This window comes from Trypanosoma cruzi, genomic scaffold (genome assembly GCF_000209065.1).
Source record: "Trypanosoma cruzi strain CL Brener 1047053516405 genomic scaffold, whole genome shotgun sequence".
NCBI classification, from domain to species: domain Eukaryota; phylum Euglenozoa; class Kinetoplastea; order Trypanosomatida; family Trypanosomatidae; genus Trypanosoma; species Trypanosoma cruzi.
In genome coordinates, this window is record NW_001849532.1 from 114,212 (window position 1) to 141,325 (window position 27,114).

The following is a 27,114-nucleotide window of genomic DNA, read 5'->3' on the forward strand; positions in this document are numbered from 1 at the left end:
TGCCGGTCGTCCAGCTGTGGTCAATGCAGCGGAGAGGGAATCGGAGACGCTTCGTCGAAGGATGTCGTGGTGCCTCGCTGTAGACTTCGTGCGATCTGGGGCCTTGCCGTACGGCGCACTACGCAGCGCAGAAAGCAGTTCCGTTTGACTGAAAGGGGCATCAAGAGGGGTGGGGGAGAGAGCCTGTCGCAGATGAGGCGGCCGACTCGTTGTTGTTCAGCGGCCCAAGATGGGAGAGAGAGAAAAAATGTTCAAGGACTTGTTCTGTCCGCGTTGATCTTTGGAAAACCCAACCGCTCTGCGAGGGGGTGATATGGGAGGAATCCATGATTGAGAGCATCCGCTGCTCTTCGTGCTGTCCTGGAATTATTGTGGCCATCGCCCATTACGCTGGTGTGGGGGATGGTGGAGATGGTTCCCTTTTTTTCCCGCAATGTATTTTCAGGAGAGCGGTTTGCCTGTATTCAGCGTGCTGATGCGCCGTGGATGCGTGTTGCGCAAGCGCTCTCGGAGTAGGAGGAAAATTTGACTCCTTGTCCGTTGGATCTCCGCCTCACGGTCGGCGTTGGCAGCCGCAGGCAGCGGGCCTTGCAGTCGGCAGCAATCCGCTCCGCTTCCGCAAGGGTGCCATCCCAGAGCTTGGGACCGTCCTTGTGCATGCCGCCCAGTCAATGCTGTTGAAGTGAAACTGCAGGCACTCGCGTAAAAGCGTTTACGTTGGTTGACTGCTTCTTATATTCGTATGCTGGAATTTGTTCGTCGAGATCTTTGGCGAAGGACTCCCACTGGCACTTCCCCAGCTGTATAAAACTCGGCGTACCGAAGGGGGCGCCGAGGGTATGCTGTCGACGCTTGCCTGGTGCAACGTGAAGGTGAGCATGTGGTGGTCACTGAGTGGCGACACATTGGCTCTCCAATCCGACACGGCAAGGTGCCTTGACCCTGTTTGATTGGTGCAGGATTCCTCTCGTCTGCCACGGGCATGCGTGGTCTCGCCAGGGGTGTCAACCGAGTTGAATCCCGCATCCGCGCACCGTTGTAAAAATTCTACGGCGACGTCGCTTGGAGGCGTCTCCAGGAAGGACTCCCACTGTGGGCGATGCGCGTTGGAATCTTCGCAAAAAAGGAGCGGTGCCGAGGCCGGAAGGCAGTTAGTAACCGCCTAAAGGATTGCGATATTTGCGGTGGCGCTGGCATGTAGGCACCCGCTACGCTGAGGCCACGGTTCTGCTCCAGGGCGAATTGGAGCACCACCATGCCGAGGCCGGAATCGTGTTGAGTGATGGTGAGGGGTGTATGCCTGGAGCGGAGAGTTTTCCGCACCAGCACCGCCTTTCTTGCCGATACGCGCTTGTGCATGGAGCACGTAATCCCCAGTGTGCATGCTGGCGATTTGCTTCGACGGCTTCCGGATCTCCTGGATGGTTATCAACGTCTGCTCATTTTGCCCTTAAAGTTGCAATTTTGTTCGGCGTGAGAGAAGAGCCGTTCATCTTGAGTGCTGCTATGGGGCCTGGGTTCTGCTCAATGTCTCCGCCTAGCAGTAGCTTTTGCCGTTTTGTGTCGCGTACGGCATGCAAACAGTATGTGTAGCGCTGGTGAGCGCCGATGGAATTCGGCAACAGGCAACCCGCTCGTCCGTCACACTGTCCGCGTCTCACGTGCTGCGATCCCCACAGCTGCCTGCACATTTTGTGCTCGCGTGCCCCCTGGTGATTGGAATATGGATTGGCCCTTCGCGCCGTGTGCGCCTGACTCGGCCATCCGCGACTGTTTGCCTGGCATGGCCCCTGGCCCCGGCGGCGTATTGAGTGCGTTTCTGCGCCATCTTGTACCCGCTGCCCGCTGCTCGCAAAGAAAGATGATCAACACCTCCCTCGTCGACGGCATTCTGCGAAGTCCTTGGGAAATGGGGACACCACTCCCATCCGCAGACACGGGAAGGACACACGCCGCACAGGGAAATTTGTCGGCCACTCACGCTGCTCTTTGTCCTGCTAGGTGTGAGCGAAGGACTGATCCACCGCCGCCTGTCAGCACTGCTGGCACACCACCGACGTCAGCCTGGATCCACGCCACGACGCACGGCCTCGGACGTGGTGACGACTGTGAGTGACGAAGCGGCACGAGGGCTGAGCGGGTGCATCGCTGTGGAGTGCGAGCGTCGCAGGGGCGTCGTTCCGCGCTGCACCGTCGCCGCTCTCTCGCCGTCCCGATCGGCATCTCGACTGCGTTCGACACCGTTGGCGATGGGCGAGTGTTGGCTGTGCTCTGCGGGCTCCCGCGCGTGGGCCGTCGCGCCCAACGCTGGTAGCACAATCACCTGCGAGGCAGCTGCGTTGAGGTGAGTGCTCGCGAGCAATATTCCCGACAGCGGCTTCCCTCAGCTGTGGCAGCCCAATGCAGCGTCGTGCGGCCTCAGCTCCTCCACCGCCACGTGGATGGACTGCTGCGCCGCCTGGACAGCATTCACTTTGCTTCGGCGTTCATGCACGCTGACGACCGCACGCTGGTTGCGTTGTGTGCGGACCTCCGTGCCTGTGGTGCGGCAGTGCCAGCTGCCGTGTCCGTTGTGGCCACATGGGCTGCTGGGCACAGTCTGAGTATCAGCGCCGACAGGAGCGGTGCCGCTCTGTTCTGCATCTCGTCACACCGACAGTCTGACGAGGACACGGCCGACCATCGTCTGGGCGGTGGGAAGCCACGCGTCAATCCCACAGTGTGCGCCTGCTCGGCAACGCGACTGATCGACAACTCAATTTTGTTTTGCACGTCACCGCCGCTGCAGGGCAGACCGTGCCACGCCGCCGTCAGCTGCGGCTGGGCGCAGGAGCTGGTGCGTCCCAGCACACCATGCGATCCTTTCTCGTTGGGTGCGTTCACGGTGCGTTGCACCACGGCGGTGAGGCACTCGCACCGTGTCGGCCCCTACTCGCCTCCACAGCCTGGAAGTGCGGCACGGCGACAGCTGCACATCATCGCTCGTCCCACGCGTATCATCGAAGGATAGCTCTGTCCACCTGGCCGCCAGTCCAGCACCGCTACGGAGGATCGTTGGGTTCCGCGCACCCACACGGCACAAACGCCTCTCACTTCTCCGTTATATTGAGGACGTGCGTGGCGCAGTATGCTCGGAAACCACACCTTCGTCAATACCTGGGAAGGCAGCGACGACCATTCTGCTGCCGGGAGATGCCGTCCTCAAGGAACTGCGACGCGTCCGCAGCCACATGGGGATCTCCCCGGACCGCATCCGCGCCCCTCTTGTTGATCACCGAGTTTTCGCCCGGGACACTGTGAGCTGCAGCGGGGTGGGCGTCTTCCGGCCACGGCACGTCAAGGACGTCCTGGACGGCGTGAGACGATCGGCCCTTGAAGCGGCCTGCACCTCTCTGGGACTGTATGACGCAGGTCGCTGGATGGACGGCACGTTGTCTCTCAGTTTGCATGCATCTGGATCCGCTGCAATGCCACTTGACTCCCCGGACAGCCGGGCTGCCTGTGGGGCCTCACCGCACAGCTGCTGGCAGCCTTGCATGCACCTGCCGAGCGGAGTGTCCTGCCACTGAGCATGGCCTCGGACAGTTTTCAGTTCCCCGCCTGGCAGCAGCATCCCAATCGCCCACACGAGTTCCTGTCGCCACAGACTCCCTCTCGGCGATGGAGTCACTCCGCCTTGGCCCGCTGGCGGTGCACGACGACGTCAGCGAGGAGATTTGTACCGTGCCGCTTTCACTGGTGGATCGAGGTCGCACTATTGGTTCCTTATTTTCCCCATGACACTGCGGAATCCCACGCAACGTGACAGCGGACGCTGATGCCGTCATGGCACGATCCCTCCCGCAGGACTGCGTCAATGCCTGGCATGTGGAATTCCTCACTGCAGTGAAGCGACGGAACTGGAAGGATGTCCAGGAGGAAAAGGAAGGCGCACACACCGCGTGACAGGCGCCTGTCAGTGTGGCGAGGACTCTATTCCTGGTGTTGACCCGGACATCGGTCCCCGAGTGGCGGCACTGCGCACAGGCGCGATGCGACTCCTGCCCACTCTTCGACAGGCCTGCACGCACCCTGCGGATCACAAGGAACCCTCTGTGTCGGTGGTGCCGTCCCTCCCTGACTGCGGTGACCGGCCCGCCTCTGCCTCCGCCGGAACCTTTTTCCCGACATGAGCACCGCAACTTCTTGCCTGCCAGCGAGCGGCGGATTGACGTCCTCCTGCCCAACCTGCAGCAGAGTGCACTTGTCCGTCCACAGTATGAGGGCACATGCCCGACGTGCTCAGCCTGGCGTTATAATAGTTTGCGAGGGCCTCCCATGCGGATGCCAAAATGGCACCACCGTCTTCTTAACAGGTGCCTCGCGCGCAGGCCACTATCGAAAATGCCAAGCGCATCAACAGACAAGACACGCAGGAAGCAAAAACGCGGGTACTCGAGATGGACCAGGCTCTTCCGCCACCGCCTCATCACAGACGCCACGGGCTGCTGATCCCCCGACGGACCACGGGAGACTCTGCCTCATCCACTGCGGGAATGCCCTCGTCGTTGGGAATATGGACTGCGACTGTGTGGGATTGCCCCAGCCTGCACGACGGTCCGTTTGAGACGGAATACTTGCCACTTTTGTACGGACGGCCCTTGCGCTACTCACTCGTTGTTGTAGCAGCATACAACCAAAACAAGATAATAAGCTGCTTTGTGGTGAATATTGGCTGCAGATCCCGTGGACCAACAATCCACGTGGTGTGCGGGGATCTCCTTTTTGTACTGTTACTTTGCTTTTGTGTTGCTGTGTGCGCTGCACCTTCTTGTGTGTGCGTACCCTCCGTGAGGGGTGCCGACACGACGGACCGCTCTCGCCGCATGTACATGCGGTGGAGCCTTGTGTGCCGCTCCTGTTTTCTTCTCCCTCCTCCATCTGTGTGTTGGTGTTGCGGCAGGGCTGTGTGTGTGTGTGTGTGTGCCTGCTGCCGTGGATTGGAGTGTGTGTCGTGCGTGGTGTGCGGCGTACGGTGCATGCCTGGCTGCTGCCCTCTCCTCATGTGGTGTGTCCTCTGTGTGTGTCTGCCGCACCTCTCGTCTCCCCTGTTGCTCTCCATGTCCCTCACTGTGCAGATCAGCTCCACACCACTGAACGACCACACTCACGACGATGACGACGTGCCGTCTGCTGTGCGCCCTGTTGGTGCTTGCCCTGTGCTGCTGCCCGTCCGTGTGCGCGGGAGACACTCAGGAGGCCACTGAAGGTCAAGCTGATATAAAAGACCCCAATTTGTCGTCTGTTTCACCTGAATCTATGGCTGCTGCACCTAATGTGGGTATCACCGGTCCAGCGGCCCCTGCATCAGAGGATAAACTGGGGAAAGGTAATTCAGAGTTTCCAGGTTTGGGGTCCTCTGCGGAATCGGGAAAAAGTGCAGTAGAGGGAGGTTCCACCGTTACGGAACCGCAGTCAAATAAGGCGCCCAATACGATACAGACAGAAGTTAATAATGGCACTACAGGACCAGGAAGTGGCACAAGTTCCTCCGCTGACCAAACAGATAATAACGCCAAAGATGTTCCCGCAAGAACCACGACGAAAACAAAACCACCGACTACGACAACGACCACCACAACAAAGGCACCAACCACGACCTCGACCACTACAACACATGCACCAAGTACTACAACTACAGAGGCGCCAGCTGTGTCGACCACCCGCGCACCGTCACGTCTTCGCGAAATCGACGGCAGCCTCAGCAGCTCTGCGTGGGTGTGTGCCCCGCTGCTGCTCGCCGCATCCACGCTGGCGTACACCACTCTGGGCTGAAGAGTTGTGTGCGGGCTGTGCGTGCCAGCACCCAACCGCGGGGTTTGTGCGCGTGTGTTGTGGTCCACTGTAATAAAATAAGAGGAAATAATGATTGTGTTTTGCTTCACTTGCTTCTGCTGCCGTGCTGTGTGCTCCGCGTTGTGCCCCGCATCCGCCACGTTGAACGCATCGCGGACACACTCATAAGCATGCGCACTGAAGCCCTGGGTTTGTTTTTCTTTTCTTTTTTAATTTCTGTTTTTTAATTATTGTTTTTTATTGCTTTTTAAACTTCTGGTTTGCGGGGCGGTGTGCGAGCTCTGCAATCTTACTGATTCCATGTGTCTCGTGGTGTGTGCGCTGCTGCTGCTGGGGTGCTGCCATTTGTTGCTGTGCGTGGTGTAGCGGCCGTGTCTATCTTTTTGCTTTCTCTCTGTTGACGGGGAGTTACTTTTGCTGAAGGCTACACGTAAGTGACAGGAGTGATGGCGATGAGGATGACTGGCCGTGTGCTGCTGGTGTGTCCTCTGCGTGCTGTGGTGGCGATAGCGGTAAGGGTGAGTATTAGCTCTCGCGGTGGCGTGCTCAGCTGCGGAGGGAGTGCGCGATGGATGGCCGCAGAAGGACAGGAGGAAGGGCAAATGCGTCCGCCGTGGAGGAATGCGTGCGTAATTGGATGGCCGTCGTCGTTGGAGGCGCTAAGGGATTGCTGTTGCTGCTGACACCGCTGAGGATAAGGGGGTATGCTGCAATCCAATGAACACTGAACGAGATGCGTCACCAGCCGCGTAGATCGCCTGCCGTTAGAACGAGGAAAAGACAAGGCGGAGCGCCACCAGCGGCACCGGCAGTATGTGGAGGATCAGCGGGATGGCGTTATTTGCCGCCCGAAATGAAAACGAATGTGTCGGAGTCACACGACGCATTGAGTGGTGTTGGACAGCGGGAGGAGTCAACTGTGAATGGTTCAAAAGGCAAGGCTCAGATGCTGATGGCTCCTGCCACGGTGGGGCGCCTGGAACTCGCGCCCCAAAGGGATAGAGCATTGCCCTCTTCGGATGGCAGTCGCGCCACCGGCAGTCGGGAAAACGAATCCGCTCAGGATGAAAAGTTGAAAGTCGCTGAGTCATCGGAGGGCGGTGGGACAGAGGGAGGAGCCCAGCCCCCAACACAGCCTGCCATTGGGGGGCGAAAAGGATCACAACCAACAAAACCAGCCGCAGTACCGGGCGAACAAATAAGACAAACGGCGGGGGCAGGAACCGCCGCAAGGGGCAGAAGGGTCTGACAGCCGACATGAAGTTCCATGGCCAGAGAATGGCGAGGGTAGCGCCAAAACACGATGTGGGCTCAAACACAACTTCCGCACAAGTACCGGGTGATGCACCACAAGAAGAATCGGGAGGAGAAGTTGCAGTAGAAGCAGCTGGTGTAGATGAGGCAGAAAGGAAAGAAGTTGCAGCACACCAAGACACCGTGCAGCATGCACCATCTCCCGTTTACGAGAGGCCATCGCAGTCATCGTCCTTTTCAAATGGCGGCTTTGCTGCATTAGATTGGAGAGAGGAATGCACCGTGCAGGAGATTCCCAAACAGCCTCCACTTTCTGACGCTGCAGAGAAAACAGAAACGTACCGGCGTGAAGACAAAGCGCCTGCTGCCGAGGCTGACAACAGCACTGCATTTATTACAGCTGCAGAGTTTAACGCCGCCGCCAGCACCACCACGACCAATCATAATGCGAGCCATCTGAACGGAGAGGACGACGAACCCTCCACAGAAGAAGTGGAGAAGAAGAATGCAACAACAAAACCGAAGGCACATCAGCCGGCACAGTTACCCCCGCAGCCCACAGTGAAGGGTTCAAGAGGGACACCGCCACCGCCACTAACAATATAAACACAGCTTCGCATGGCGACAGTGACGGCAGCACCGTAGTCTCCCACACCACCTTCCTTTATTGTTTCTTGTTGCGTGTTCAGCAGCTCCTGTTGCGGTGGTGGCCGGACCTGCATGAAATGGAGTGCGATGAATGTGGACGAAGGCCTACTGCAAATGAACTGCTTGTGTTGAATATTGGCTGCACTTCCCGTGGATCAACAATCCACGTGGTGTGCGGGGTTCTCTCCCTTTTAATTGTTACTTTGCTTTTGTGTTGCTGTGTGCGCTGCACCTTCTTGTGTGTGTGCGCACCCTCCGTGAGGGGTGCCGACACGACGGACCGCTCTCGCCGCATGTACATGCGGTGGAGCCCTGTGTGCCGCTCCTGTTTGCTTCTCCCTCTTCCATCTGTGTGTTGGTGTTGCGTCAGGGCTGTGTGTGTGTGTGTGTGCCTGCTGCCGTGGAATGGAGTGTGTGTCGTGTGTGGTGTGCGGCGTACGCTGCATGCCTGGCTGCTGCCCTCTCCTCATGTGGTGTGTCCTCTGTGTGTGTCTGCCGCACCTCTCGTCTCCCCTGTTGCTCTCCATGTCCCTCACTGTGCAGATCAGCTCCACACCACTGAACGACCACACTCACGATGACGACGTGCCGTCTGCTGTGCGCCCTGTTGGTGCTTGCCCTGTGCTGCTGCCCTTCTGTGTGCGCGGCAAACGCTGAACCGGTTGAATCTCCGCCCATGACGACCACGACGACTACAGCACAGGCACCAATCGTTGACACTAAAGAGAAGCCTGAAGCTACTACAAAGCCCACCAGCCTATCGTCCACTGTATCAGAGGGCCTGCAGTCACCCATGCCGTCAGATTTGTCAGGTCTTGGGTCCGGTGACGGCCAGGGAAAGTTTGAAGGCGGGGGACCAATTTCGACCAATCCAGATCCGCAATCAAATGAAGTTTCGAATACGACAGAGAAAAAGGGTACTGAAAGCACGACAGGTTCCGAAAGCCGAGCGAGTTCGTCCGCAGAACAAGCAAATAAGAATGTCGACGATCCTGCCGAGACGACCACTACCACAACAAAGGCACCAACCACGAGCTCGACCACTACAACACATGCACCAAGCACTACGACTACAGAGGCGCCAGCTGTGTCGACCACCCGCGCACCGTCACGTCTTCGCGAAATCGACGGCAGCCTCAGCAGCTCTGCGTGGGTGTGTGCCCCGCTGCTGCTCGCCGCATCCGCGCTGGCGTACGCCGCTCTGGGCTGAAGAGGTGTGTGCGGGCTGTGCGTGCCAGCACCCAACCGCGGGGTTTGTGCGCGTGTGTTGTGGTCCACTGTAATAAAATAAGAGGAAATAATGATTGTGTTTTGCTTCACTTGCTTCTGCTGCCGTGCTGTGTGCTCCGCGTTGTGCCCCGCATCCGCCACGTTGAACGCATCGCGGACACACTCATAAGCATGCGCACTGAAGCACTGGGTTTGTTTTTCTTTTCTCTTTTTTAATTTCTGTTTTTTAATTATTGTTTTTTATTGCTTTTTAAACTTCTGGTTTGCGGGGCGGTGTGCGAGCTCAGCAATCGTACTGATTCCATGTGTCTCGTGGTGTGTGCGCTGCTGCTGCTGGGGTGCTGCCATTTGTTGCTGTGCGGTGGCTGTGCGTGGTGTAGCGGCTGTGTCTATCTTTTTGCTTCCCTCTCTGTTGACGGGGAGTTAGTTTGTGCCGAAGGCCACACGTAAGTGACAGGAGTGATGGCGATGACGATGACTGGCCGTGTGCTGCTGGTGTGTGTCCTCTGCGTGCTGTGGTGCGGGTGTTCTTCGGTGTCGGCCGATGCCGGGGATGATTGAGAGGATTCCGGCCAAGCTGTTGTTGGGAGTGTTGGTCAACCTTCTTCCCCAGTTGGGGGTCATGGTGATAATGGAGTTGTCACTGATGGAAGTTCTCTGAGCAGTGGAAGTCACTTGCCGGGTTCTGCTCCTACGGGTGGCAAACCTTCACTTCCCGGTGTTGGTGTGGGTGTGGGTTTAAATGAATCTAAGGATGCCTTAACTCTTGCACAAGAGGGGCGTGAAGTCGTACAGGATCAGCATGAATTAGTGCCTCATGTTCCGCATCACACTGATGCGGGAACAGGAGGGAAAAGCGATCTCAATGCGCCAGAACAGTCGCCCAACGCAAAAACAGAATTAGAAAATGGTGGTGGTGTTTGTGGTGATGATGCTGCAGCTGCGGAGGGTGAAGTGAAAACCACCGTGAATGAAGGACAATTGGGCGGATCTTCCACGAGCGACAGCCATTCACCAGCAGCAGACCGAGGGTCGAGGGAGCAGGAAGGCACAGTGGAACAAGCAGCATCAACAGCGGCATTGACGCCAGTGGTGGGGCGAGAAACACCACCTAAGGGGGACACAGAAGAGGACTCACCGGGGGATAAAGCCGCAACCGGCGCAGGTATCACACAAGATATACCAGCTGTCAGTCAACAACAAACACATTCTTCATCCACCTCTACAACTGGAAATGGTCCGACTTCCACTCTAGGAAAAGGGCGCGCTGCGAAGGACATTTCCAGCAATAACGAACGATCCGGTAAAGCACTACTGCAAGAAGGAGCTCAGCATGAAACTGTTGCTGGCAGCCAATCGCAAACAATACCAGCAGCCACCGCCCGTAACACACTTGGCACAACCGTTTCTGGCGACAGCGACAACAGCACCACGATAACTACAGCCGTGCGGTCTGACACTGGCACAGAAGGCACTTCAACCAGCAATCATCCGAACCGACAATCCATTGAAGGCGCCACACCACCCGGCATGAATTCCGATGGTGAAGCTGCATCAGCCAAAAAATACGATACGGTATCTCAGAGTGCAGGATCCTCAACAGCGCCAACCACAAACAACAAAACACGTGACACAGCTTCTCATGGCGACAGTGACGGCAGCACCGCGGTCCCCCACACCACCTCCCCTTTTTTGCTTCTTGTTGTTGTTGCGTGTGCGGCTGCTGTTGCGGTGGTGGCCGCGTGAGAGTGAGGGAGAGAGCGCCATGCACCGCCCGCACACACACTCTTCCTTCTCACTCTCTGTGTGTATCCCCTGCATGGACTCTCGCCCTCACCTCATCCCACGAAGCACACACATAATGTGCCCATTGTATATATGCATGCACACCCATGCAGGCCCGTTGGTGCTCTCTTTTGCACGACACGCACCGCTGCCGTCCTGCCTGGCTGCATGGGCGGAGCACCGTAACTGTTTCTTTTTTGTTTCCATTGCATTGAGTGGGCGACCTCTCTCTCTCTCTCTCCCTGTGTGTGTGTTTTGCTTTACGGGAGCAATGAGAGTGTGTGCGCTGGTCATCCCACGCTTCGGCTTTTTGTTTTGTTTTACTTGTGTTGTGGTTGAGTGGATCCATTCCGCGGGCTGCGTGTGTGTGTGTGATGGTATGAGTAATTTGTGTGTGTGCCATCCGCTTCTCTCTGCCGTTGCTTTCTTCTGACTCTCTTGTGGCGCACAGCTGCTCTGCAATTATAGGCGCTGAAACACACACACACACACACACGCCATGCTGAACATGCTGTGGAGCGGTGTCAACGCTGAGAATGAACGCACGCACGAACACGATTCTGGCTGCTGCGGCCCTTGGGATGAGGGATGGCGTGTGCACGCGATTTATTCCCCTTCTCGTGATGCGGGCGTGGGATGTTGGCGGCGTGCAACAGTTGACTAATGTGCTTTTTCATTGACGGTGCCTCGGATAGGTGCGGAGCGATTCCCGCCCAGCGGCTGGAGGTGCCTCTCCCGCTGTGTATTTGATGGCGAGGGATTCCCCGGCTGTGCGAGGTGATGTGCGCCGGCGGCGGAGCGGGTGTGATGGAGGAGACAACGGTGAAATGGCTGGCGGCGGTAGCGCGTGGGTGCTGCGGGGGGAGGCTGTGCCCTTTTGCCACCCGCTGGTTCTTTTATGTGTGTGAGCGTCGCCTGGTGTATGCTGCCGCGTGGCAGAAGCGCCCGCCGTGGCTTCTGCTGGTGGTGACAGTCGCTGTGTGTTCCCGGTGCAGTCATCTTCCTTCTGCTGTTCCTTGTGTCTGTGTGCGTGAGTTGTTGTTGTTGGGAGTTACTGCGGCGGGGATGATGGTGATGCCACTCACAGTGGACGGGTGACGGTGCTCGCTGTCTCACCTCCTTGCTTGGCTTGTTTTCTCTTTTCTCTCCGCCTCACGCACACACACGCTAGGAAGGAAGTTACGACTAAACGCTAATCGCCACTGTGAAATTCGAAGGCACTGAAAGGACCAACAACGGCACACACACCGCCCACACACACATATATATTTATATGCACTCACGTGTTGCTGCCGTGAAGGCACCCCGCACACACAACCGTCGCCGCGTGACCGGATCCAGCGGAAGGAGGACGGAAGGAAGAGAGAGTGAGCGGCAGAGCCCCAACATGTCGCAGCGTGTGTTTACTTCCGCGGTGCCGCTCTTCCTCGTCGTGTTGATGTGCTGCGACACTGGTGGGGCTGCGGAAGCTGCGGGGAAGCCATCTGATCCCCAGTTTGAATGGAAGGGCATCACTGGTGTTGGTGATGAGGGTGTAACCGTGGAATTGCTGGGCGTTCCCAGCCTTTTAAAAGTTGGAAGTGATGTATTTGCCGTTGCCGAGGTGCAGTGCAAGAAGGATGGAGAAGATACCTTTACTGGCGTTGCATCCCAACTTCTCACGATAAAAGACGATAACAAACCGGAGGAAGTGCTGAAGGATGCCAGAGTGATACAAGTTCTGGAGGAAGGCGGCTCCCCAAGCAAGAAAGTAGATGTGAGCCGACCAACAACAGTTGTGAATGGAAATGATATTTACATGCTTGTTGGAAAATACAGTGGGAATGCTGGTGCTGATGCTCGGGAGAGTACTGCAGCTCAATGGGGACTTTTGCTGGTGAAAGGGACAGTCAGTGCCGAAGGAGATGACAGTGAAAAAAAAATCCAATGGGATGTGAACCAGCTACCGGTCGGCACTTTATCTGAGGGCGAACACGATTCCTCGATGCACTTGATTGGCGGCGGTGGATCGGGTGTTAAGATGAAGGACGGTACGCTTGTGTTCCCAGTGGAAGGCACGCAGGAGAAACCTGTGCAGAAGGAAGCTGCGGGTGGAAAGACTTTCTCACTGCTCATGTACACTTTGGATACTTCGAAGAAAATTGTGACTTGTAAGCTGTCGAAGGGGATGTCTGCCAATGGCTGCGGTGATCCCTCCGTCGTGGAGTGGGAGAAGGACAAGCTCATGATGATGACTGCGTGTGGTGATGGCCGCCGCAGGGTGTACGAGTCCGGTGACAAGGGGAATACGTGGACGGAGGCACTCGGGACACTCTCGCGCGTGTGGGGCAACAAAAAGGTCGGAAGTGAGAAGGCCGTTGGAAGCGGGTTCATCACAGCGACCTTTGGCAATGATAATAAGAAAGTGATGCTCGTTACTCTGCCGGTGTATGCCAAGAAAGATAATCGAAGGGGCGAACTCCATCTTTGGCTGACGGACAATACGCACATTGTTGATATTGGGCCGGTATCCGGGAAGGGGACGAAGATGTTGCCGCCAGCTCCCTGTTGTACAAAAGTGCTGGAAGTGAAACGAATAGTAATAAGAGGGAGGAGTTGATTGCACTGTACGAGAAGAAGAAGGGCGATGGAGAATCATCAAACAGCCTTTGGTCTGTGCGTCTGACTGCGCAGCTGGAGCGGGTGAAGGAGGTGCTGGCGAGCTGGAAGGAAGTGGACAAACATGTCTCCCAGCTGTGCGCTTCTGAGAGCGCTGTGCAGGCTACCTCACCTGATAGCGCCTGCAAAAAAAGTAAGATCACGGATGGGCTGGTTGGCTTTTTGTCCGGCAACTTCTCTGATGACACATGGAGGGACGAGTACCTTGGAGTGAACGCCACAGTAAAGAAGGGAACGAAAGGAGGAGTGCCAGCAGCGGTAGCAGAGACTACAGAGTCTTCTGATGGCGTGAAGTTCCGGGGAGCGTGGGCGGAGTGGCCTGTTGGCGCGCAGGGGGAGAATCAGCTGTACCACTTTGCGAACTACAACTTCACTCTTGTGGCGACGGTGTCCATCGACGGTGAGCCGACGAAGGAGGGTCCTATTTCTTTGATGGGTGTGAAGATGAGTGATGATGATAAGAATCCAGTACTTCTTGGACTGTCGTACAACAACAAAGAGAAGAAGTGGATATTATTGTGTGGTGACGGAAAGGCGGTCAAGGAGCACAGCAGCAATTGGGAGACACAGACGGATACAACACGGTACCAAGTGGCCGTTGTGCTGCAGAACGGCACTCAGGGCTCCGCGTACGTCGATGGTAAGCGTGTGAGAGATGAGCAATGTGAAGTGGAAAATACGGAAGATAAAAAGATCTCCCACTTCTGCATTGGAGGGGATGGAGGCAACACAGAGAGCCAAGAAGGCGTGTCTGTGACGGTGACGAACGTCCTGCTGTACAACCGCCCGTTGGTTGACGATGAGATTACTGCGCTTAATGCACTTAAAGCCCCGATTACGCCTCCGAAGACCGAAAATGCGCAGGAAATTGTGTTGCCGTCTTCTGGCAGAACGCCGCATACGGGACAGGAACCTTTGAATGCAGGTGAAGGTGCGGACGGTGGAAGTGCATCCCAAGCAGCTTCCATTGCTTCGACTTCCATACCTGTGGGGCAGACCGTACAGCAGTTGGCTTCTGAAACATCTTCCGATGGAAATGCAGATGTGGATGGCGCTTTCTCGTCTAGCGGTAACCCAACGGTGGGGGAGGGGAGTGCAGATACGATACAGGGGGATGGACCACACACACCTTCCGTGGGTGATACCGCCGCCACAGCAGATACAAACGTGCTTACCGCTAAAGGCGAGGGGCACGATGGACCCGCATTGACACCTGAAGCGAGCGTGAGCTCTGGTGCGGATGGGGAGACGGCAGGAGGAACGGGTGGGCAGGAGGAGGAGCAGATCCATCCGCAGGACAGGGACGTAAATGCTACGGCCCTCAGCAGCAGTCTTGGAAATTTGTCGCAGGGGAATAACAGCGATGCCGGCACTGTGCGTGAAAGGAGGGTGCTGCCGCTGCTTCTTCTGCTGTTGGGACTGTGGGGGTTTGCGGCTCAGTGAGGGGTGACTGGCTGCCGCGTGGAACAATCGCGACCTCCCCTGCACAGAATTGCGTCCAAGAACCAATTTTTCCCTTCAGATAATTTTTCATTTTTTGCTTATTTTAAATTTAATTTCCTGTTTGCTACTTTCTTGTTTTTTTTTTTTTTTTCTTTTTATTTTATGTGCGTTTTTTTCTTTTTTTAAATGTTTTCGTGTTTTTTTATATTTCTGTTTTGTTGTTTTAATTGCTCATTCCCCCATTCCTTCTTTTTTGCTTTTGGGGGCAATCACTATGGACGTTTTTTTTTTTTCTACTCTTCCCTCTTTTTAAATTGCTTCTTGCTGCACTCTTCCTGTGAGGGGTGCCGTGTGTTTCCCGCCCAACTGCTCCACTCGCACACCCACCGACACGCTCATGACGACGGCCCTGTGCGCCTCGCCTGCTGCACGCATGAGGAGGGGCGGCGACGAACGGCGCGCTGAGGGAGCCGTGACGTGTGGGCGTGCGACGAGGGCCGGTGGGGCGGCGCACACAATTCTTTCCCTCTTGTTTTGTTTTTGCGGCCAGGGCTGGCAGACACCCGCAGCGCCACACACACACACAGCCACACCCTGCCGCCGTGTTTTTCTTTTGTTTTCTTTTTTATTCGATGTTTGTATGCTGCCACCGTGCGTGATTTTTGATGTCGGGGCCGTGCCGCATGCATCGCTGCTGGTCAGCTGTGCCTCTTGCTGTGTTGATGCGCTTTTTTGAGCTTTTTTAATTTTCTGCTTCTTCAGAACACAGGCACACACACACAGTCATAATTATTTGCACAGTGCACTGCAGGAGTGCCTTGGGGACGGCGGTAAGTTGGCTTGTGTGTCCCGTGCTGAGATGGCGAGGCAGTTGCGTGTGTGCCGTTGCGGTGGGAATCACGGTGCCATTGGATGGATGCGTGTGGTACACTCTCTGCATTTTGCTGGAGACCGGCTGCCGCGGCTGCACGATGCCCGCCATGCGTGAAGGTGTTGGCTGCTCTCGGGGTCATTTTTCTCTCCCTTCTGTGTTTTTGCTTTGCTGTTTGCGGGCGTCGCTCGGTGCGTGCGTTGCTTGGTGTGTGCTGGCGGGTGATGGACGGTGCCACGATGGCCTCTTCTGACGGTGACAGTCGCTGTGCTCTCGGCACACATCCACGCACTCTTCCTTGTCTTTCTTTGGGAGTGTTTGCAGCGGGGCAGTGCTGCGAGCTTGATGGGGACCACGACGGCGTCACCCCTCGAGAATGTCCCACGCTCTGTTGGTTGTGGAGGGGCGAGGCGGTTTGCCTGCAGCCTGACTGACAGAACCGCACAGTCGTTTCATTGCGGTCACTCCGTCGGCATCACCCGCTGCGGTGGTGTCCGCAGGAGCCGCAGCCCCGATGAGGATGGCCTCGTAGTTATCTGGCAGCTCATACCTTCAGGCCCTTCGCCCTTCAGGATTGCTCTTGCTGCTCGACTGGCGCAGCACCGGCCCGACATGTTTCTTCTCCCGGAGTGCAGGCAGCAAGGCGCCCCAGCGACGAGGCTCATTGGCTGCAGTGACTTCCACCAGGCCTGCAGTGGGCGTGCCGGTGGCGTGGACTTCGTGGTGCGCCACGCCTTTCCGTGCGAGCGCCTGTCGCTGCTGGCACCAACTGCGTGGAGACCACCGCCCTCCGCGTGTGCCCACCGGCCTGCCCCAGCATGTACGTGGTGAACCTCTGCAACCTTCCCACGGCAATGGCTCACGCTGTTCACCTTGCGAGCACCATTCGTCTCCCTGGTTCTGCAGCGCCCATTGCGGGTGACCTGAATTCACACCATGAGCTGCGGGACGGTTGCTCACCATCCACGACGGCAGGAGAGAACCTCGCCGCCACCCCAAGCGGCATGGAGATTGAGCTTTCCGACGACCCGGCACAGGCAACGCGGATCAGCGGCCGCCGCGTCTATTTTCCCGACGTGACTGCGCAATGCGTACTGCGTGTCTCCCACTGGACGTCCACCAGTTTGGACTCGTATCAACATCTGTCATCCCACACTGCGGGGACGGAGGACGGCATCCCGCGACAGGCAGGCATGCTGCCACGACGGAAACATGCTGCCTTTGCCCTGTGTGCAGCTGACTGGAATGATTCCACCACGGCGTGTGAAACGCCTCTGGCCACTGCGACCACATGGTTGGAGATGCAGCGAAGCACCATACGAGCGGCAAGGAGCGACATCCCGTGCGGCAGCCGTGACAGCTCCACAGGAATGTGGACGGACGGAATGGAGCGTGCCGAGTCCACTGCAGCGGCGGCGTGCAACGCGCACACTGCCTCACCCGGAGGCAGCCTGCCCCGAGCTGAAGTTGCCCGCAAACGGGAGGACCGCAATCATGCCCTCTGCGGTGGTTTCTCCATGCTGCTGGAGGTCCGTGCAAAGCAGCTTGGTGCCCTCTCGAGCCCAGGCCTGTGATACCCCGAGGCATGGCGGCACCACGTCCCCGCTGTCTGGGATCGGCTGTGCTGCGGTACTCTTGGGACTGCGTCTGTGCTCTGCCTCGGCAACAGGCAAACCGCTCGTCCGTCACACTGTCCGCGTCTCACGTGCTGCGATCCCCACAGCTGCCTGCACATTTTGTGCTCGCGTGCCCCCTGGTGATTGGAATATGGATTGGCCCTTCGCGCCGTGTGCGCCTGACTCGGCCATCCGCGACTGTTTGCCTGGCATGGCCCCTGGCCCCGGCGGCGTATTGAGTGCGTTTCTGCGCCATCTTGTACCCGCTGCCCGCTGCTCGCAAAGAAAGATGATCAACACCTCCCTCGTCGACGGCATTCTGCGAAGTCCTTGGGAAATGGGGACACCACTCCCATCCGCAGACACGGGAAGGACACACGCCGCACAGAGAGAGTCGTCGGCCACTCACGCTGCTCTTTGTCCTGCTAGGTGTGAGCGAAGGACTGATCCACCGCCGCCTGTCAGCACTGCTGGCACACCACCGACGTCAGCCTGGATCCACGCCACGACGCACGGCCTCGGATGTGGTGACGCCTGTGAGTGACGAAGCGGCACGAGGGCTGAGCGGGTGCATCGCTGTGGAGTGCGAGCGTCGCAGGGGCGTCGTTCCGCGCTGCACCGTCGCCGCTCTCTCGCCGTCCCGTTCGGCATCTCGACTGCGTTCGACACCGTTGACGATGGGCGAGTGCTGGCCGTGCTCTGCGGGCTCCCGCGCGTGGGCCATCGCGCCCAACGCTGGTAGCGCAGTCACCTGCGAGGCAGCTGCGTTGAGGTGAGTGCTCGCGAGCAATATTACCGACAGCAGCTTCCCTCAGCCATGGCAGCCCAATGCGGCGTCGTGCGGCCTCAGCTCCTCCACCGCCACGTGGATGGACTGCTGCGCCGACTGGACAGCATTCACTTTGCTTCGGCGTTCATGCACGCTGACGACCGCACGCTGGTTGCGTTGTGTGCGGACCTCTGTGCCTGTGGTGCGGCAATGTCGACTGCCGTGTCCGTTGTGGCCACATGGGCTACCGGGCACAGCCCGAGTATCAGCGCCGACAGGAGCGCTGCCGCCCTGTTCTGCATCGCTTCACGCTGACAGTCTGACGAGGACACGGCCGACCATCGTCTGGGCGGTGGGAAGCCATGCGTCAAGTCCCACCCTGTGCGCCTGCTCGGCAACGCGATTGATCGACACCTCAATTTTGTTTCACACGTCACCGCCGCTGTAGGGCAGACCGTGCCACGCCGCCGTCGGCCGCGGCTGGGCGCAGGAGCTTGTGCGTCCCAGCACACCATGCGATCCTTTCTCGTTGGGTGCGTTCACGGTGCGTTGCACCACGGCGGTGAGGCAACCGCACCGTGTCGGCCCCCACTCACCTCCACAGCCTGGAAGTGCGGCACCGCGACAGCTGCACATCATCGCTCGTCCCACGCGTATCATCGAAGGATAGCTCTGTCCACCTGGCCGCCAGTCCAGCACCGCTGCGGAGGATCTTTGGGTTCCGCGCACCCACACGGCACGAACGCCTCACACGTCTCCGGTATATTGAGGAAGTGCGTGGCGCAGTATGCTCGGAAACCACACCTTCGTCAATACCTGGGAGGGCAGCGACGACCATTCTGCTGCCGGGAGATGCCGTCCTCAAGGAACTGCGACGCGTCCGCAGCCGCATGGGGATCTCCCCGGACCGCATCCGCGCCCCTCTTGTTGAGCACCGAGTTTTCGCCTGGGACACTGTGAGCTGCAGCGGGGTGGGCGTCTTCCGGCCACGGCACGCCAAGGACGTCCTGTACGGTGTCAGACGATCGGCCCTTGAAGCGGCCTGCACCTCTCTGGGACTGTATGACGCAGGTCGCTGGATGGACGGCACGTTGTCTCTCAGTTTGCATGCATCTGGATCCGCTGCAATGCCACTTGACTCCCCGGACAGCCGGGCTGCCTGTGGGGCCTCACCGCACAGCTGCTGGCAGCCTTGCATGCACCTGCCGAGCGGAGTGTCCTGCCACTGAGCATGGCCTCGGACAGTTTTCAGTTCCCCGCCTGGCAGCAGCATCCCAATCGCCCACACGAGTTCCTGTCGCCACAGACTCCCTCTCGGCGATGGAGTCACTCCGCCTTGGCCCGCTGGCGGTGCACGACGACGTCAGCGAGGAGATTTGTACCGTGCCGCTTTCACTGGTGGATCGAGGTCGCACTATTGGTTCCTTATTTTCCCCATGACACTGCGGAATCCCACGCAACGTGACAGCGGACGCTGATGCCGTCATGGCACGATCCCTCCCGCAGGACTGCGTCAATGCCTGGCATGTGGAATTCCTCACTGCAGTGAAGCGACGGCACTGGAATGGTGTCCAGGAGGAAAAGGAAGGCGCACACACCGCGTGACAGGCGGCTGTCGGTGTGGCGAGGGCTCTATTCCTGGTGTTGACCCGGACATCGGTCCCCGAGTGGCGGCACTGCGCACAGGCGCGATGCGACTCCTGCCCACTCTTCGACAGGCCTGCACGCACCCTGCGGATCACAAGGAACCCTCTGTGTCGGTGGTGCCGTCCCTCCCTGACTGCGGTGACCGGCCCGCCTCTGCCTCCGCCGGAACCTTTTTCCCGACGTGAGCACAGCAACTTCTTGCCGACCAGCGAGCGGCGGATTGACGTCCTCCTGCCCAACCCGCAGCAGAGTGCACTTGTCCGTCCACAGTATGAGGGCACATGCCCGACGTGCTCAGCCTGGCGTTATAATAGTTTGCGAGGGCCTCCCATGCGGATGCCACAATGGCGCCACCGTCTTCTTAACAGGTGCCTCGCGCGCAGGTCGCCACCGAAGTTGCCAAGCACGCCAGCAGGCAAGACACGCAGGAAGCACAAACGCGGGTACTCGAGATGGAACAGGCTCTTCCGCCACCGCCTCATCACAGACGCCACGTGCTGCTGATCCCCGACGGAACACGGGAGACTGTGCCTCATCCACTGCGGGAATGCCCCGTCGTTGGCAATTGGGACTGCGACTGTGTGGGACTGCCCAGCCCGCACGACGGCTCGTTTGCGACGGAATACTTGCCACTTTTGTACGGACGGCCCTTGCGCTACTCACCCGTTATTGTAGCAGCATACAACCAAAACAACATAACAAGCTGCTTTGTGATGAATATTGGCTGCAGATCCCGTGGACCAACAATCCACGTGGTGTGCGGGGATCTCTTCCTTTTAATTGTTACTTTGCTTTTGTGTTGCTGTGTGCGCTGCACCTTCTTGTGCGCGTGCGCACCCTCCGTGAGGGGTGCCGACACGACGGACCGCTCTCGCCGCATGTACATGCGGTGGAGCCTTGTGTGCCGCTCCTGTTTGCTTCTCCCTCTTCCATCTGTGTGTTGGTGTTGCGGCAGGGCTGTGTGTGTGTGTGTGCCTGCTGCCGTGGAATGGAGTGTGTGTCGTGCGTGGTGTGCGGCGTACGCTGCATGCCTGGCTGCTGCCCTCTCCTCATGTGGTGTGCTCTCTGTGTGTGTCTGCCGCACCTCTCGTCTCCCCTGTTGCTCTCCATGTCCCTCACTGTGCAGATCAGCTCCACACCACTGAATGACCACACTCACGATGATGACGTGCCGTCTGCTGTGCGCCCTGTTGGTGCTCGCCCTGTGCTGCAGCCCGTCCGTGTGCGTGACAACGAATGGCGCGGAAGGAGAAGATGACTCCAGTACGGACTCCCATACACAAAAGGATGTAAGTAGGACAAACGGTAAGCAAAAGGGAAAAAGTGGGAGCCAAGACCTGACGAACAAAGAGTCAGAGGATGAAAGTGAGAACGGTACGCAAGAAATACAAGGTAGGCCCACCGATGGGATTTCCAACAGTGAAGGTGCATCAGGTGCATCCGGTGAGCCAGGGAAAACAAGTTCTGTGGATCAATCCGCAACAAACCCAAAATTGGAGGTTCCTGTGGAAAAAAGGACGACTACAACTACTACAAAGGCACCAATTACGACAACCACTACTACGACAACGACCACTGCGCCAGAAGCACCAAGTACTACGGTCATGAATACGGAGACGCCAACGACGACGACCACCCGCGCACCGTCACGTCTTCGCGAAATCGACGGCAGCCTCAGCAGCTCTGCGTGGGTGTGTGCCCCGCTGCTGCTCGCCGTATCCACGCTGGCGTACACCACTCTGGGCTGAAGAGTTGTATGCGGGCTGTGCGTGCCGGCACTCAACCGCGGGGATTTGTGCGCGTGTGTTGTGGTCCACTGTATAAAATAAGAGAAAATAATGATTGTGTTTTGCTTTACTTGCTTCTGTTGCCGTGCTGTGTGGTCCATGTTGCTTCTCCAAATACATCATGTTGAACGCATCCCAGACACACTCATAAGCATGCGCACTGGAGCCCTGGGTTTGTTTTTCTTTTCTTTTTAATTTCTGTTTTTTAATTATTGTTTTTTATTGCTTTTTAAACTTGTGGTTTGCGGGGCGGTGTGCGAGCTCTGCAGTCGTACTGATTCCATCTGTCTCGTGGTGTGTGCGCTGCTGCTGCTGGGGTGCTGCCGGTGTGCGTGGTGTAGCGGCGGTGTCTATCTTTTTGCTTCCCTCTCTTTTGACGGGGAGTTTCTTTTGCTGAAGGCTGCACGCAATTGACAGGAGTGATGGCGATGAGGATGACTGGCCGTGTGCTGCTGGTGTGTGCCCTCTGCGTGCTGTGGTGCGGTACCGGCGGTAGATGTGACGAGGAGGGGACGGCAGGCTCTGGGATTGGTGGTAGGCCTCCGCCGGAATCAAAACAACTTGAAACGTCTCCAGAAGGACCCCAAGGCTTAAAAGTTGAAGTACCAGGTGGTGAAGAAAATGTAACACCCGCATCTTCCCCTCCTACAGAGGAAAAGGATGATGATGAAAATGATGGTGAAGAGAATGACGAAGGTGCAGAGAGAAAAGCGGAAGAAGAAAAAAGTACTGAAATGCAGAATGTTCAAGAAGGAACAGATGCAATAGGCTCAGGTTCCAGGGAAAAGAATTTGGGTGGCAGCCGGCTGGAAAAGAACCAGGCAATTGTATCTGCAGAGGGCATTTCTCATTCCGGCAGTCAGGAATCAAATGCCAATTCTACGCAAACGGAATTTGAAGGAAAGAAGGACGCCGACGAAAATACACCAGCAGCAGAGATTACACTCACAACAGGTAACGGAGAGAACACAGTGCCTCGGGGAATTGCGGGAGTAAATCTTCCATCACCTCCAGAAGAAGGTGTTGATTCCCGCGAACAGGATAGCGAAGACACTACGAGTGAAGGCGAAAAAAATGTTCAGTCGCCTGAGACCGCAGCCACACCACAAAGCCACCGAGACAAAGGCTCAGAAGGGACTGGGGAAGATACAAAAGCAACGACAGTAACCGCCAACACAACTGATACGACGAATACACAAAACAGTGACGGCAGCACCGCGGTCTCCCACACCACCTCTCCTCTTTTGCTTCTTCTTGTTGCGTGTGCGGCTGCTGTGGTGGTGACCGCGTGAGAGTGAGTGAGAGAGAGCCGTGCACCGCCCGCACACACACTCGTCTTTCACCCACTCTCTGTGTGTGTCCCCTTGCATGGACTCTCGCCCTCACCTCATCCCACGAAGCACACACATAATGTGCCCATTGTATATATTGCATGCACACTCATGCAGGCCCGTTGGTGCTCTCTTTTGCACGACACGCACCGCTGCCGTCCTGCCTGGCTGCATGGGCGGAGCACCGTAACTGTTTCTGTTTTGTTTTTATTGCATTGAGTGGGCGACCTCTCTCTCTCTCTCCCTGTGTGTGTGTTTTGCTTTACGGGAGCCATGAGAGAGTGTGTGCGCTGGTCGTCCCACGCTTCTGCTTTTGTTTTATTTGTTTTTCATTGTTTTGTGGTTGAGTGCTCCCATTCCGCGGGCTGCGTGTGTGTGTGTGTTTGTGTGTGATGATGTGAGTAATTTGTGTGTGTGCCATCCGCTTCTCTCTGCCGTTGCTTTCTTCTGACTCTCTTGTGGCGCACAGCTGCTCTGCAATTATAGGCGCTGACAAACACACAAGCACAAGCACACACACACATGCTGTGTCGCACACGCTGTGGAGGGATTTGTTTGCTGAGGACGTACGGACGCACAGGATTTTGGCTGCGGCTGCCCTTGCGAGAAGGGTGGACGGGAGACCGCGACGTGTCTTGTCGACGTGTTGCGGGCGTGAAGGCGGCGCCGTGCAGGCAGGTGGGTGGTGTGGGCGTTGAGGGTACCTTTTGCGAGTGCGGATTGCTTCCCTTCTAGTAGCTGCACGTGCCGAAGCTTCTCCCATGCTGTGGATCCGTCGACGGGGGATCCTCCGGCTGTGCGGGGTGGTGTGTGCCGGTGGCGGAGCGGGAGCGCTGGAGGAGACAGCAGCAAAAGGACTGGCGGCAGCGCATGGGCGCAGCGAAGGGCGGCTGTGCCCTTTTGCACCACGTTGGTTTATTTGTGTTTGGGTGTTGCTTGGTGTGTGCCGACGCGTGACGAACGCCTCAACCGCTGTGGCTCCTTCTGGTGGTGGTGGTAACAGTTGCTGCGTTCCCGGTGCACTGTTTTTTCTCCTTGTTTCGTGTGTCTTTATGCGTGAGTTTTTGTTGTTGTTATTGACTGCGGCAGGGATGATGGTGTCACTCACTGAGGATGCTGGCAGTGCTTACTGTTGTACCTCTTTTATTGGACATTTCTTTTTTTCTTTATTTATTTCTCACTCACACACGAAGAAGGAAAATAAGAGCTAAACACTACTGTGAAGTTCGAAGGCACTGAAAGGACCAACAGCACGCACACACCGCCCACACACACATATTTATATGCTCTCACGCGTTGCTGCTGTCATGGCGCCCGCACACACAACCGTCGCCGCGTGACCGGATCCAGCGGAAGGAGGAGGGAAGGAAGAGAGAGTGAGCGGCAGAGGCTCAACATGTCGCGGCATCTCTTCCATTTTGTGCTGCTTCTACTTGTCGTCATGGTTTGCGGCAGTGGAACTGTGACTGCGGATGAGGTGAAGGAGTCAGCTGAACCAAAGTTTGAGTGGAAGGGCATCACTGAGGGTGCTGGTGTAACTGTGGACTCGTTGGGCGTTCCCAGCCTTCTAAGAGTGGGGAGTGACGTGTTTGCTGTTGCCGAGGCGCAGTGCAAAGAGACGAAGGAAGGTAACGATAACTTTTTTTCTGGCATTGCATCCCAAGTTCTCACGAAAGATAATGCTGACACACCGGTGGAAGTGCTGATTGAAGTGAAAGACACACAGGTTTTGGAGAAAGCCCCTTCCACAGAGTTGAAGAAAGTGGATGTGAGCCGACCAACAACAGTTGTGGAGGGAAATGATATTTACATGCTTGTTGGAAAATACAGCCGGAAGGCTGCCACTGGTGTTCAGGAGAGAGATGCAGTTGACCGTGGATTTTTGCTGGTGAAAGGGGAAGTCGGTGGTGAAGAAAGTGGCAGTGGCAAAGGAATCCAGTGGAAGGATACCAAAGGTCTCCCGCGGACACCTTTCTGCGAGCAACACGAATATTTAACAGGGCTGGTTGGCGGCGGTGGATCAGGTGTTAAGATAAAGGACGGTACGCTTGTGCTCCCAGTGGAAGGCACGCAGGAGAAACCTGTGCAGAAGGAAGCTGCGGGTGGAAAGACAACTACCGTTTCGCTGATCATATCTTCTTCGCAGGACTTTGCGACTTGGACGCTGTCGAAGGGGATGTCTGCCGATGGCTGCGGTGATCCCTCCGTCGTGGAGTGGGAGGACGATAAACTCATGATGATGACTGCGTGTGATGATGGCCGCCGCAGGGTGTACGAGTCCGGTGACAAGGGGGAGTCGTGGACGGAGGCACTCGGGACACTCTCGCGCGTGTGGGGCAACAAACGGGATAAAAACGTGAAACTCGTTAGAAGCGGGTTCATCACAGCGACGATTGACGGTGTTGATAGTGATAAGAAAACTGTGATGCTCGTCACCCTGCCTGTGTTTTCTAAGGAAAATGTGGAAAAGGGTGAACTCCATCTTTGGCTGACGGACAATGCGCACATTGTTGATATTGGGCCGGTACCCGGTGCTGATGACGCTGCCGCCAGCTCCCTGTTGTACGAAAGTGGTAAAGATGGTGGTAATGAGAAGGAGTTGATTGCACTGTACGAGAAGAAGAAGGGCGATGGGAAACCATCACCCGGTATGGTCTCTGTGCGTCTGACTGCGCAGCTGGAGCGGGTGAAGGAGGTGCTGGCGACGTGGAAGGAAGTGGACAAACGTGTCTCCCAGCTGTGCCCGTCTAGAAGTGATGCGGAGCGTGCCTCAACTGACAATGCCTGCGGCGCTGTAAAGATCACGGATGGGCTGGTTGGCTTTTTGTCCGGCAACTTCTCTGATGGCACATGGAGGGACGAGTACTTCGGGGTGAACGCCACAGTAAGTAATAAAGAAGGGGCGGAGCAGGTGGATAGTGGCGTGAAGTTTACAAGCCGTGGCGCAGGGGCGGAGTGGCCTGTTGGCAGTCAGGGGGAGAATCAGCTGTACCACTTCGCAAACCACAACTTCACTCTTTTGGCGACGGTGTCCATTCACGAGGTGCCGGAGGGAGATACCCCCATTTCAGTGATTGGTATGAAGATGAAAGATAATGGGAAGACTGTACTCCTGGGACTGTCGTACAACAACAAGGAAAAGAAATGGATGCTACTGTGTGGTGAGGAAAAGTCTAATGAGCTCAGCAGCCCTTGGGAGCCAGGGAAAACACACCAATTGGCCATTGTGCTGCAGAAAGGCACTCAGGGCACCGCGTACGTTGATGGTGAGCGTGTGGGTGCGTCGTGTGCATTGGAAACCACGGAATCGAACGAGATCTCGCACTTCTACATTGGAGTGGGTGGAGGCAGCGCAGGGAGCGAAGAAGAAGTGTCCGTGACTGTGACGAACGTCCTGCTGTACAACCGTCCGTTGAATGAAGCGGAGGTTGGCGCCCTCAACCCAAATAAAGTCCCCATTCCACCTCCGGTAGGTGGAAGTGCGCAAGGAACATTGTTGCAATCTCCTTCTGACGGGCAACCGCCGTTGGAGCGTGAATCGTTGAATGAAAATGAGGGTGTGGGCGGTGGCAGGGCATCCGCATCAGAACCGTCCACTGTAACGACTTCCTCAGGAAAAGTGCAATCCGCAATCCAGCTGTCGTCAGGAATATCTCTCGGTGGAAGTAAAAACGTGGATGTCGCTTCTTTGTCTGTGGGTGATCCAACGGTGGGAGCGGAAGCTGGAGATACGGTGCCGGGAGACAAACCGCCTCAAACTTCTGCGGGCACTCCCTCCACAGCAGATGCAAACGCTCCTACCGCTGAAACCGTGGGGCAAGTTGACCCCGCATTGACAACTGAGGTGAGCGTGAGCTCTGGTGAGGATGGGGAGACGGCAGGAGGAACGGATGGGCAGGAGGAGGAGCAGATCCATCCACAGGACAGGGACGTAAATGCTACGGCCCTCAGCAGCAGTTTGGGAAATTTGTCGCAGGGGAATAACAGCGATGCCGGCACTGTGCGTGAGAGGAGTGTGCTGCCGCTCCTTCTTCTGCTGTTGGGACTGTGGGGGTTTGCGGCTCAGTGAGGGGTGACTGGCTGCCGCGTGGAACAATCGCGACCTCCCCTGCACAGAATTGCGTCCAAGAACCAATTTTTTCCCTTCAAATAATTTTTCATTTTTTGCTCATTTTAAATTTAATTTCCTGTTTGCTACTTTCTTTTTGTTTCTTTTTTTTTTGTGTGTGTGTGCGTAATT

At 56.9% G+C, this 27,114-nt stretch overlaps 6 protein-coding genes and 2 pseudogenes across 6 annotated transcripts, besides 21 other annotated features; all 8 read left to right on the forward strand.

Moving 5' to 3' along the window:
• Positions 1–1,621: part of a mobile genetic element that runs on past the window's edge.
• Positions 1–4,652: part of a sequence feature (areas not merged during assembly with more than two copies in the genome that could not be assigned to a particular haplotype) that runs on past the window's edge.
• Positions 1,929–4,542: a mobile genetic element.
• Positions 4,653–5,772: a sequence feature (haploid, Esmeraldo-like haplotype).
• Positions 4,946–4,965: a microsatellite.
• Positions 5,155–5,814, forward strand: Tc00.1047053507747.80 (mucin TcMUCII, putative; the record flags this gene model as incomplete). The annotated part of the gene is made up of 1 exon (XM_813285.1): positions 5,155–5,814. The coding sequence occupies one exon, from the start codon at positions 5,155–5,157 to the stop codon at positions 5,812–5,814; it is 660 nt and encodes a 219-aa protein (XP_818378.1).
• Positions 5,773–7,935: a sequence feature (areas not merged during assembly with more than two copies in the genome that could not be assigned to a particular haplotype).
• Tc00.1047053507747.94 (uncharacterized protein) lies at positions 6,282–6,518 on the forward strand (the record flags this gene model as incomplete). The annotated part of the gene is made up of 1 exon (XM_813295.1): positions 6,282–6,518. The coding sequence occupies one exon, from the start codon at positions 6,282–6,284 to the stop codon at positions 6,516–6,518; it is 237 nt and encodes a 78-aa protein (XP_818388.1).
• Positions 7,936–8,819: a sequence feature (haploid, Esmeraldo-like haplotype).
• Positions 8,315–8,947, forward strand: Tc00.1047053507747.110 (mucin TcMUCII, putative; the record flags this gene model as incomplete). The annotated part of the gene is made up of 1 exon (XM_813286.1): positions 8,315–8,947. The coding sequence occupies one exon, from the start codon at positions 8,315–8,317 to the stop codon at positions 8,945–8,947; it is 633 nt and encodes a 210-aa protein (XP_818379.1).
• Positions 8,820–14,435: a sequence feature (areas not merged during assembly with more than two copies in the genome that could not be assigned to a particular haplotype).
• Positions 9,430–10,713, forward strand: Tc00.1047053507747.114 (annotated as a pseudogene).
• Positions 11,229–11,248: a microsatellite.
• Tc00.1047053507747.130 lies at positions 12,026–14,854 on the forward strand (annotated as a pseudogene).
• Positions 14,436–15,278: a sequence feature (heterozygous, non-Esmeraldo-like haplotype).
• Positions 14,982–15,037: a sequence feature (T-rich).
• Positions 15,279–21,374: a sequence feature (areas not merged during assembly with more than two copies in the genome that could not be assigned to a particular haplotype).
• Positions 17,492–20,056: a mobile genetic element.
• Positions 20,902–21,504, forward strand: Tc00.1047053507747.160 (mucin TcMUCII, putative; the record flags this gene model as incomplete). The annotated part of the gene is made up of 1 exon (XM_813287.1): positions 20,902–21,504. The coding sequence occupies one exon, from the start codon at positions 20,902–20,904 to the stop codon at positions 21,502–21,504; it is 603 nt and encodes a 200-aa protein (XP_818380.1).
• Positions 21,273–21,392: a microsatellite.
• Positions 21,375–21,592: a sequence feature (areas merged during assembly that could not be assigned to a particular haplotype. This can correspond to areas where the two haplotypes were merged or to regions with more than two copies in the genome that were merged during assembly.).
• Positions 21,593–22,558: a sequence feature (haploid, Esmeraldo-like haplotype).
• Positions 21,717–21,773: a sequence feature (T-rich).
• On the forward strand, positions 21,966–22,835 carry Tc00.1047053507747.170 (mucin-associated surface protein (MASP), putative; the record flags this gene model as incomplete). The annotated part of the gene is made up of 1 exon (XM_813288.1): positions 21,966–22,835. One exon carries the CDS (start codon positions 21,966–21,968, stop codon positions 22,833–22,835), a length of 870 nt encoding a protein of 289 aa, XP_818381.1.
• Positions 22,559–26,526: a sequence feature (areas not merged during assembly with more than two copies in the genome that could not be assigned to a particular haplotype).
• Positions 23,241–23,266: a microsatellite.
• On the forward strand, positions 24,271–26,943 carry Tc00.1047053507747.180 (trans-sialidase, putative; the record flags this gene model as incomplete). Its single annotated transcript, XM_813289.1, has 1 exon — positions 24,271–26,943. One exon carries the CDS (start codon positions 24,271–24,273, stop codon positions 26,941–26,943), a length of 2,673 nt encoding a protein of 890 aa, XP_818382.1.
• Positions 26,527–27,114: part of a sequence feature (haploid, Esmeraldo-like haplotype) that runs on past the window's edge.
• Positions 27,029–27,114: part of a sequence feature (T-rich) that runs on past the window's edge.